This window comes from Parasteatoda tepidariorum, chromosome 11, assembly GCF_982258835.1.
Source record: "Parasteatoda tepidariorum strain Cologne lab strain chromosome 11, Ptep-v5.0, whole genome shotgun sequence".
In the NCBI taxonomy this organism is placed as follows: Eukaryota; Metazoa; Arthropoda; class Arachnida; order Araneae; family Theridiidae; genus Parasteatoda; species Parasteatoda tepidariorum.
The window spans coordinates 80,107,642-80,119,740 of record NC_141765.1 but is presented as its reverse complement, the minus strand read 5'-3'; the positions used below and the strand labels follow the sequence as shown (position 1 = coordinate 80,119,740).

The 12,099-nt window shown below is 28.9% G+C and overlaps 1 protein-coding gene across 1 annotated transcript in view; it reads right to left on the bottom strand.

Moving 5' to 3' along the window:
• LOC107439832 (1-phosphatidylinositol 4,5-bisphosphate phosphodiesterase epsilon-1) overlaps positions 1-12,099 on the bottom strand; it is a 232,922-nt gene that overhangs the window by 14,152 nt on the left and 206,671 nt on the right. The window contains exons 38-42 of the mRNA XM_087155060.1: positions 9,756-9,914; positions 8,476-8,578; positions 6,866-6,996; positions 6,283-6,399; positions 4,807-4,992 (exon numbers count right to left, since the gene is read on the bottom strand). Of these exons, the coding sequence (XP_087011186.1) occupies positions 4,807-4,992; positions 6,283-6,399; positions 6,866-6,996; positions 8,476-8,578; positions 9,756-9,914 (696 nt within the window). The remainder of the gene's footprint in view (positions 1-4,806; positions 4,993-6,282; positions 6,400-6,865; positions 6,997-8,475; positions 8,579-9,755; positions 9,915-12,099) is intronic.

Sequence of the window (12,099 nt, the reverse complement as noted above, 5' to 3'; positions counted from 1 at the left end):
AAGATTAAAAAAAGATTGATGATGGATAGATGAAGTAAAAGATTTTGCATTGATTACTTTTGTTGTTGTTTGCAAACCCCTCCATACTTAAAATTTTAATAAAATAGTAATTTTTTTCTTGCATCTTTTTGGGCTATAACTCTGTAGATAATCAACGACATTTTCGGAACTATTTTCAATTACTATTGAAATTGCTATTTTAAAGTTTATATAAAAAATTTGTTAACAATTTCTCAAGATATGAGCTTTTAAAGTAGTTTCTTCCCTCTATGCATGCGCTGAATAATTTTAGAAATGTAACATTTTCATCCATTTATAATTTTTATATATTTATTATATATTAAACAGGTGATTAAGAATTTAATGCATTCTTTAAAAAGTAATGAAAATCACGTCTCCACTCCAAACTAATCATCATGTAGATTAGGGAAAAGATATACCATGTGATTGCTATTTTATCAAGGAAGCCAACTCAGAAGACAAGGAAACCCTTAATTTCAGAACTAATTTTTGTGTGAAAGGCCTTTAGGATTATTGAAATTACAAAATTAATTATTGATGTACTTTTGAGTAAGAATTATTGATACAATTTTATAAAAAAAACTTTCGAATAACGCTTTTAAAAAAATGCACAAGTTTTTTCCTGATAATCTAAACAAATTTTTAGTAACTATTCGAGTATTTTTTAAAGTTAAAAAATACCTAAATATATTTTTGCTTATAATTAGAGTGTCAGGAAAAAAAAATTTAAAACGGACACCACTCTCCAATCTACGTCAAAAGATTATTAATATGCTACCTTTGTAATTTTTCGCCTACACTTTACGACGACGACAAATGAATCAACAGCAACAAAAGCATTCATTAAAAAAAAAAAAAAAAATTGAAAGCATTACTTTATAAAACAGAAGTGCCACTATTAGCTCTTTTTTTATGATTTTGTAAAAAAAAAAAAATTTAATCGAGTCTTTTAATGTTCATGAGTTTTTTGAATATTACATAGTAAGAAAATTTTAATCATAAAGCATCTTCACTTGAATTCCATAAATAACTATCATTGTGGTATACTGATTATTTTTTACTATCATTTTGAGGTTTCAAAAAAAAAAAAAAAAAAAAAGCAAATGCTACAGTTTGATTATTCCCAGCATTTTCAATCGGATAATGCAATGCAGTATGCCCTTCAAATTTAAGTATAAAAAATGCACGAAGACACACGATATGTATAGATAATCTTCAAAAAGTTAGCATCGGAGTACACCCCCCCCCTTGTCATTTGAACGGTACCCATAAAAAAACACTCGGAAATGTCGTGTAATGTTTTAACTCAAATCCCTAAAAATCCCTTGCGTATCCGAAAAATTCCACAAGTTTCACTCTCCCACTAAAGGAAGAATTAATCAACTATGTCTCTCAAAACGGAGGGAAATCGGTTTTCCATTTGAGACCCTTTATCGTCATTGGCATCATAAAAATTTGGCGAGTAATCATCTACAGGAACAGGTGCGGTTTTTCAATAGAGCTCCTCCGCCCACCTCCTCAATCATTCAGGTAGGGGAGAAACTTTTAGGCGAGATCTATAAGACAGCGCTTCAGATGATTGTTAGATTGTCCGCTCTTTGGAGCGGAAAATGCGCAGTCTGCCAAATGTGAAGTGCAATTTACCTATATTAGATTCCATAAGTCAGCTCCTCGAGAGAGACAAGCGCTAGTTGGAGTCAATCTACGGCTATTCTATAAAGAACTTCTGCTTTCAACATTTTACCAATTGAAGCTGTCTGAGCTAACTACTTCCATCAATTTATGTTTTGTGGAACAAAAATAGAGAAAGCAAATACTTCATCAGTACTTTATTGAAAAAGTAAAAACAGAAATAATTTTAAACATAGTCGACAAGAAAATGGATGTATATTGTTTATATTTGCCACTGATCGGCAAATAAAAATTCTATCCGCGAGCCGGAAAAAACCTTCCAGAGGGCCACAGTTGACCCGCGGGCCGTAGTTTGCCCATCCCTGCATTAGATGAAAAATTTTGATTATTTACTATCGAGCGCGAGAGGAAGATAAAATTTTTTTCGCCCTTACTCTGCCTATTTCAAAGAATCAGAAGTAAACTGTTATAAAATGCTGGTACGTATGAAAAAGATCCACTTATAAAAAGATTTACATAAATCTGCGATTGTATTCAATAATTTTATCATAATCAATTTCTATTCGCTTCTGGTTTGAATTCATTTTAACGTTCTCTCTGTGCTATGTGAGTGTATGATTGATTAACAAACTAACTCTATTTTAAAAATGACTGCATATACAGTGTCTGGCCAAATTCTTAGACTATTCTATGTAAAATCTTAATTATCAGGTGATACTATACACCTTTATTGTTTTTACGCGACTGAAACCGGTTTGCACTTGTTTACGTTCGTGTATCAACATTGTAATGTAATATGCTAAAAATAAATACAAATAGGAAGTATCTCCCGAATAACATGTATGCTTAAATAGAAAAATATTGCCTATAAACTCGTGCAAAACATGTCATTATTTAAAAACTACAGCGCGTCAAATAATTTGATCTAATTATTACAATATAATACTTGATATATTAAATATTCTATAGTCTAATTTATATTATATAGCGCTTAAATTAACAAATTGATACACGAACGTAAACAAGTGCAAACCGGTTTGAGTCCCAAAAAAACAATAAAGCTGTATAGTACCACCTGATAATTAAGATTTTACGTAGAATCCTAGAGTGCGTCTTGTCCAGGGACTGTATATGCGCCTTAAATTAATGATTCTTACTTCATCGCAAAAAAATAACTTAACTGATTCTTATGTGTATCATATCTTACAGTAATTCTATATTTTAGTTTGACTGAATTTCAAAAATGGTGACTAATACCAAGTATTTTAAAAGAGTGTTTGACTACACCAATCTTTGTTTCTGATATAATGAAAGAGGGAGAAACACCTTTCGAATGAGTTCCTTGATGATATCTCCTGAAATATGTATAACAGTTAGCTGTAACTGTTTCAGAGTATGCTTATTTTGACCCACTATTTCTGAACAAACTTGACGCAAAAACGCAATATTTCTGAAGAAACCTATTAATTTTTCATTGCATTCGATTTAGCTTAGAAAAATAACCCCCGAAACTGAATTTCCCAAAATTGTGTGAATTAAAGGAGGTCGTCTACAAAGACAAACGAACATTTGGCATAAAAAATGGGATATTTTTTGGCATTGGTAGTAACTGGTTTATGCAAGCATCACTCACACTGCTGCTTTTCATTGCATGAAAACCTACTAATTAGTACAGTAGGGTGACTCAAATTTATGAAATAAATGAAAAATAGTAGCAAATGTTTCCAAATTACTATTTGTGTAAATTTATCAATTCGCGTTGTGAAGTATATCTGTTCCAGGATTAAGAAGAAAAAAAATAAAATAAGCAAGTGGGAGTAAGATTTTCTTTCCTCAAATAAAAACTAGGTATTAAGTATTTCATTAATTTCTTTTCTGGCCATTAGTGAGATTGTAGAGATTTGACTTTGACTACTTTTATGTTCGTTTAGTATATGAACAGGGTTCCAACGCAACAACTTTTCGAATTTGATGACTACAAATCTTCGCGGGTCTGTCAAAGAAAGCAATTTCAAATGCCCCAGTTCTGTGAGTTAACAAATATTGGGTATATAGAGTCACATATAACTAATATTTAAGTTAACCATTATAAATAATAGACAATTTATCACTTTAGTTACACTTTCACATGCGAATGTACACTAGTAAATCAGTGTTATTTCAAAGAAAGGAAATAAAAGAACATTAAACACGCACTTAACGAAATTGCAATTATAGGATAATTTCCTAGCATTTCCTAAATTAAATATTCACTGTCAAGAAGGGCATAAAAATTTGAAGACTAAATCAATTAAAATAGAAAAAAAAATGTTTCAGAACTACAAAATGGCTCATGTAAAAATGAATAAATATTTCTAAATAATTCATGCTTAATATAAGTCAATTTTAATTTATTCAAAACCATTTTGAACATAATGCGCAAATCAATTTCTCCAACAAAGTTCGATTTCTTAAAGTAGAGAAGTAGTCGCTACAAATTTTGTAACAAAATAGTTGTAAATGTAGTAAACTACACAAATAATGCAGCTTTTACCGACTACTGCTTTGCACAAGGTATTGCAAAGAAATACACTGGTGTAAGAAATTAAGAGAATTTGCAGACTTTATCTCTAGAACTACAGGACCGATTTTAATGAAATTTGATATGTACATACATTGATACAATACAAAACAAATAACCATTCAACAATTGTAATACACACGCATGATTGTGCGTAACACTCACTGAAGTCGGAAGGCATGAAATTGCCACAAGAAGCGATAAACTTCTTTATCTTAAGCATGAAATCACGCCGCAAGGTCTGTAAGAGGGGTCCCTATTAACTCATTTTTTTTTTGTTAATTCTAAAACTGCTGACCTGTTACGCACGATCATGCAACTGTATTACAATTGTTGAATTTGTTTTGTATTGTATCAACATATGTACAGATCAAATTTCATTAAAATCGGTCCTGTAGTTATAGAGTCTGCAAATTCTCTTAATTTTTTACACCAGTTAAGTTGCAGAACTGCACTTTTGGTGTTAAGTAGTTGACACCATTTTTGGTGTTAAAAGACCACTAACTACCAGCTACTCATTGAGATTGAACAAATGAATGTACATGAAAATGAAATGAATGAACATGAATGTTTTGTAATAGACAAAAACTTACGTCCGTCAACTTCTTCAAAATAAATCGGCCTTCTCCTTTCCATTTTGCTTGTGCTTCCAGCGGTCTTTCGTTCATATCAAGAATGCGACGGCTTTTTCCAGTACTTTTCTTTTCCCAACCAGATTGTACTTCTTCAATTAATACAAAATCTTCCACACTATCTGTACTATTACGTTTACTTAGTGCCTAATAAATCACTCAATTATCAGAGTTGGACAAACATATATCTAAACGAAATCAGTTTAGAAAAATGAGGCTTAACCAAATCATACTTTTATAAGACACAGCAAAACATATTTTTTTTTTAAAAAATGATTTTTTAAAAATATACTCAGAAAAATATGTTTTATTAACGGTCAAGCGTCATTTAAAGTACAAACATTAATTAAGAAGAAACATATTTAAAAACAACTACACTCCATTCAATTTTTATAAGAAAATAAGAAAAAAAAAGATAAGGCTACCGAAATATAGTGGAAAGTAGGTTAATACCAGGTAGTTAAGATTCAAAGGCCTGCTGGGGCTAAACTGTTCGACTTAGAAACTATCTGATTTAACTAAGATATTATTGTATAGTTGTATACAATATATCATTCTTAAAAACTCTCAGATGTAATCCTTTTTATATAAAAGATTTTTTCTAGGAAATGTCAAACCATTCATATCTCAAACTTACCCAGTAGCAGGGTAAAACCGGATACACGCGTTAACTCTATGGAAAATTATGAAATACTAGAAATTCAATCAAAATGTAGTAGACATTTCCATTGTATAAGAAAATTATGCATGTAATTTATATGTGATGTACTCAAGACTGCACTCAAGAGGGGCACAATTGTCCCGAGCCCCGGAATGGCTAAGAGCCCCCACGAAAGTTAATACAAAAAATAAAATTTTTACTAATGTTTTTCAAAAGAAAAAGGCAGATGATTTCTTTATATTTGTATAAAAACTACAAAGGATCTTCAAACATTCTACAAAATATGAAGATGAGGCCTTTTGTGTTTTGAGGATGGGAACCTCAATAAATTTTGTCCTGGTGCTCATAAGACCTTTGTTAGACCTTGGATGTACTTATCTTCTTCCCTCGCTGTACTGAAGTTCTCGCAGATACAGCATAGGCACACATCAAGGAGGTGTACACTGGACCGGGTTCATATCAACCAGCCATATCGACCAGTCATAATGACCAGCCATCGCGACTAGGTTACCTCATTGGAAGGTGTGTACATAGAGGAGATTCTGTCTGATTTTCTATCTCAAATTATCTATTTCTCTAATTAGTTAATATATTTTAACGGTCTACTCCTCGCGCTATACCTTAGAACATGAAAACCCGATTGTTAGATCAAAAGTTATTCATCAGAAATCTTTGACAAACACATTTGATGTCATTTTAAAAGATGGAAATTGAAATGACATTTAAACGATAAATTACTATCCTTGAAAATAATGAAAGTAAGAATATTATCTTACCTGAATTAAAACGTCTCTTGTTGTGCTTTCTTGAGTAATTTTAAGTATTGTGTTTGGTTGATCAGGTACAACGTCAAATACGACGAGGAAAAACATTTTTCTCTTCACTGGTAAAGGCTAAAAAAGTGAAAAATCGCTATACTGTCCCATAAAAATGCAGACTTGATGTTTATTTTAGGAAATACATGGAATAGAAATATAATAATTTCGGTATAATAATATTTTTTAATAAAGAAATCTTTCAAGCTGAATTGTTTAAAGCTTTCTTTTATTATCAAAGTTGCAGTCACTTTCTTTAAAAAAAATTAAAAATCTGACCCTTTATTTTGAAAAAAAGGAAAAAGAAAACAAAAACTCTCAGTGGCAAAAGTGTTGTGATGCATAGCCAAATTTTGCAACGTAAATTATTTACTTTACAATTTACAATAATTACAATTTTATAAAAGTTTGCTAAAATTTCAATTTTAAACTGCGATTGATGATGACGTATAAATCAATGCATGGAATTAAGCAACGTATTAGTTAGGCAAATAGAAATGATAAATATTAGTACTAATTTGTAAATAATGAAAATGATAAAAACCTTCGATGGTGGGCCAGTGGCATCCTTCTCTGGTATATTAAGACCTTCTTCTTCCCACGTGGAATAAATAAAAAGAGTAGATATTGGTAATGGTTGATTTTGTGGACTTCTTAGTCTCAAGTGACGATAACCTAAATGTGAGAATATACATTACGTAGAGATAAATTTTAACTTTTTTTTTTACAAAGGACATGATACATTTCGAAGGTAATGATACATTATGCATTATATATAGATCAGTCTTAACTTTTTTTTTCTTTTATGAAGGAAATGATACATTTTCGGAAAATATATCATACGCTTGTCTATCAAAATGATTTTTTTGAGCATGAATTTTGTCATGCACTTCAAAAAATATTCTACAGTAAGAAAAATTGATCCAAATTATGGTGTTATACTTCAGACCATTATGTATTGAAAGTATTATAATTGATTATGGTGTTATACTTCAGACTATTATGTATTGAAAGTATTATAATTATTAGCATGTAATATTAAATTTATAAACACATTAAAGAATTTTAATTAAAATTAAAACCAAAGAAACAGGAATGCAATACTGAGCTTCTTTAAAGAACTCCTAGCATGCATTCATGTCAGAGCTTTTCTGTGTATTACTGTTTCATAAAACAAAAGTATTGTTTGTTTCTCGAAGATCAAATATATGAAATATAGAAGATAAGTCTATATTTACTGTTCTGAGCAATTCTGTTTGAATTTTTTTTTAATTTTTCTATTTTTAGAGTAATTAAATATTTTTTAATTAGATATTCTAGAGCCCAAATGTATTTGTAAATGTTACTAATAATTTTTCTTTTTTGGTTTTAACAGTTATTCAATGGAAAGCTTTCACATGAATGGTGTCCTTTCATGTAGTTCTGTTCTACAGGGGGTGGACAAATAATGGAAACACTTCTATATTAATAAATTTTTTTCTATTTCTCAAGAAATACTTAAAGAATCATTTTATAAAATCAAAAATATTTATATCGAGCGATTTTTCATATGTATCAATAAAGTTTAAAGCTTTGAGAGTTTTGAGGGACTGACAATAAATTACAAACGGTAAATAGTGTTTTTAAATCTACTATGTCAAAAAAAATATAGCAATAAGTTCGTAACTTGTAACAATTATCTTGGTTAATATATGCAATAATTACTACCTGTATGCCCTAAATTGGGGCAGGTCGGGGTAAATATTTCATAAATAAATATGCAATAATTACACAAAATTTCGTAAATCTGGCATAAACATTTATGAAAATATGGACGTTTTTATAAAAAGCTATTTTTTTTCTCTTATTTTTTTTTTGCTATAACTTAATTAAATTAAACAACACTTTTGGATCAGTTTTAAATTAATTATTAAATTATTGCTTTGAAATTTTCAGAAAAAATTCGGAAAAATTTCAGAAACAGCTTATTTGAGGGCAACCCCTCGAACTATTAAGTCCTAAGACGTGAAGATCCGATTATTAGATCAAAATTTATTCAGCGTAATCCACTTATTTTTTGAGGAGTGTACATGAATCAATGCCACTGTCATATATAGTCTATGAAGTATGAGTAAGAAAATGTATTAAATACGTTAATATAACTAAAAATATTACCCTGTTTAAGTTTGGATAAAGGTATAACTCTCTGAGCTGTCAAATGATTGGATCCCATATCCATGACAACGAAACGAAGAAAAGCAAGCTCAACAAATGTTACCTGTAATTTATTGACATAGTTAATTACAATTCAGAAGGGAAATTTTCTTTGTTTTTATAAAACTTAATAAACATACTTTTAAAAACAAATTTATTCTCGTAGTAAACTGAAAATGAAGTAAAAATTGTAAGCAAATTTAAAAATAGGAAAAGTTTTGCTTTTATTTGCTGCTTTGCACACGTTGTAAAAAATGCTACTTCAATAAATTTTTCAGTTAAAATTCTAAATAATGATTAAAGTTGTTGTACTACAATTTTTTATTTAAATAGCCTGTTTTTATTAAGCTATTTGCTCTTTTGTTTCGAAATTGTTAAAAAATATCCATTTGTAATAAGAATAAATAGGCAGTATATTTTAAAAACTGCATTCTATTTTATTTGTTAATCAATTTTTTTTTAAAAAATTTCATATTCTTTTGAATATTGTAGGGATGACATTTGAATATAATTACAGAGGATTTAAAATAAACATTTTGTTTAAAATGAAGAATATGCTATTTTAATTGAACATAGAAATTTTTTATGTTTTAAGTGAATTATTTTTTTCGGAAGATTTCTGATTAATTTTAAAAAAATTATTTTTTTCCATTTTATTTTTTTTAGTTAACAAGAAAAATATCCATTGTTTTTCAAAATGACACTGGTGCAAGAAATGAAGAAAATTTACAGACGATTATCTCTAGAACAACTGGATCAATTGAACATACATTGATAGAATACAAAACGAGTCAACTATTGTAATACACTCGCTCGTGTAATACACTTTTTTTTAAAAGTTAGGTGCCACTGCCCGATATGCATTTAACTGGTACTCCAAACATTTATGCTTCTTCTAATCTATTCTCGGCAGATATTAAAATATCGAATAGATGCAATAATATCCACTAATAAATTAATATCAAATCGGATATAACAAATATTTTGGACATTCACCAAAACGACTATGTGATAGTTGACATTCAAAGGTGAAAGTCGACGCTCTCTTGATTTTGGTCACACACGCAGATATATATATATATATATATATATATATATATATATATATATATATATATATATATATATATATATATATTTAATTTCTAATTTTGACATCAAAAATATCCTAGAAAATTAAATACACGTGGGTTAAAGGGTTAAAATTAAACGGCTGGTCAACAAACAAAGAAAATACTTACTCGAAAACTTAATACTTCATGCCATATAGGATTTGCTGAATTTCTCTGAACTAATTTAGTCTTGAAGCGATTACAATCAGTTGGAATTCCAGTTATTTCTATTTCAACAACAGGACTGCCAGCAAAGTTATTTGGACAAACATATTGTCCTGATATAATCTAAAAACACTTATTTTTAATACGTTTTATGAACAAAAGGATCATTTTGGATAGTATAAATACATTTAGATGTTTATACGATTAAAATTATATTACATATTATTTTGTAACTAATGGAAAAATTTATTTAAACACGTTCTATGAAATTAGCAAATATTTTTTAGCAAATATTTTGTTAAGTTTTTACAATTTCTTCTCTAATAGGTTGAACAGTTGATACAAGTTATGACAAATTTTAACCAAAAACAAGGTGAATGTTTGAGAATTTTTTTTGCCACTTCTGGCCATAAGATAACTGTTGAGATAAGTTTTGACCATTTCTAGCCAGTGCTCTATATGATAGATATTAAAATGGCACAAAATACCAATATGAAGAAAAGAAGAGAAATATTTCAGAAATTATTCCGCCACTGCATTCGTTATGTTCACAAAAGTATGCATAAATTTAGGGTTATCAATTGATTTTTATGATTTTTACATAGTGCTAAAAAATCTAATCAATAAATTTGTAATTAAAAATAAAAACAATGTTTGAAATATTTCAAATATTTTTCACTTTTAAAATAAAGTAAATATTTTTCAGAAATAAATGGTGTGCATGTGAGTTTGGTACACTCAAACTGTGGCCTTTTATTTTTAATGGTGGCAGAACTTTTAAAAGAGCTTCAAAAACTTTAATTTTCGATTACAAATTTGCATTATATGAAAGAAGAATGAGTTTTAGACTTTTTTTTGGAATTTTTTAAAATTATTGTCGCATCTCACTTTAGATAAATTTTTAACTAATTGAAATAATTCGTTAAATTGAACTTTTTTTCATTTCTAACAACAGTGAAATTTAACCTTTTATTGACTCGAGTTTTTCAAATTTAGAATTCTTTAATTTAACTGTAACCGTTAGTAGTTTTCTTGACTGATGCGTAGTGTGGATCGGTATCAGAAGAATTCTCATTTTAGAAATTGCTGCAGTCTTTCTGCTGGAACACCTAGGTTCAGTTTTCCCCCCTCTTTTAAGAAAAATTGCCATATAAACCCAATTTTATGCTAAGTAAGTAACACCTAGACAGTTTTTAAAAAGTTAAATTAAGAAAAAAATAAGATCTATTTAGCGTATATACCGGTCGATGGTGTTCTAGCTCTGAAGGACAAGCATACATAATGTCGTTACTCTCCCACGTGGGTCATCTTTTAAAAAGAAAAAAAGATTATCTATATATATTAAAATACCAAGAAAACAATAAAAAAATATTTAAATAATTTTTAAGGATGAGAAGAAAAACTATTAATGAAATATTTTCAAAAATATTTAAAAAATTAAAAGAAAAGAAAACACTATTTAATACTATTTAAAAACATTTATTTAAATACCAATTTTAATAAAATGAATGTGTAATAATGTTTATTTATCCAAAAAACAAATAGACATATTCTTTCAAAATTTAATAAAAAACGATGGATACCCAACTAATGTATTTGTGTTAACAATTGAATCAACATTTTGAAACAAAACAATACGTTCGCTTCGTCACCAAACTACTACTTTAAAAAAATTAATGTGAGTTTACCTTTCCAATTTATAGAAATCCTTAAATATAAGGTCAAAGCTTTATTCATCATAAATATAAGGGCTGTTCAAATGAAGAATAAATACACTTGAAAATTCACTATCGATAACAGCAATATAACAGGCAAAATAAGTGCTCTAGATAGCGTTTAAATGATAAATCAATTCACGTAAGAGAAGGGGTCACGAAAGCAACGCATAGCGGAGCAATTTTTAATGTCAGAAAGAGAGAAAAATACGAAAATAAATCATAGCGTGATTGCTGTCTATAGCGAACAATGTTTAGCACAAACTGTTAAGAAGACGATTTTGTCTGACTCTACTTCCGCTTTGAACTGGTTTATCAAAGACAGGCAGTCTGCTACTACTTCTCTTGTCTTATTTTGAAACCGTGAAAGGTGGCTCTGCTGCTATAGTTACTGTATTTTTGATGCTATCAAACATCTCCATTTTTCATTTGGGCAAAGCTTTATTGCTGTCATCAAAGTTACATTAGTGCTTTGTATTATATATTTAGTAGAGTTATTAAACCTGTTCAGCAAAAAAAAAAAAAAAAAAAAAAAAAAAAATACACGAGTAAGAGACATATAGAAAAAAAAACTCTAAAAACATGGTACAATG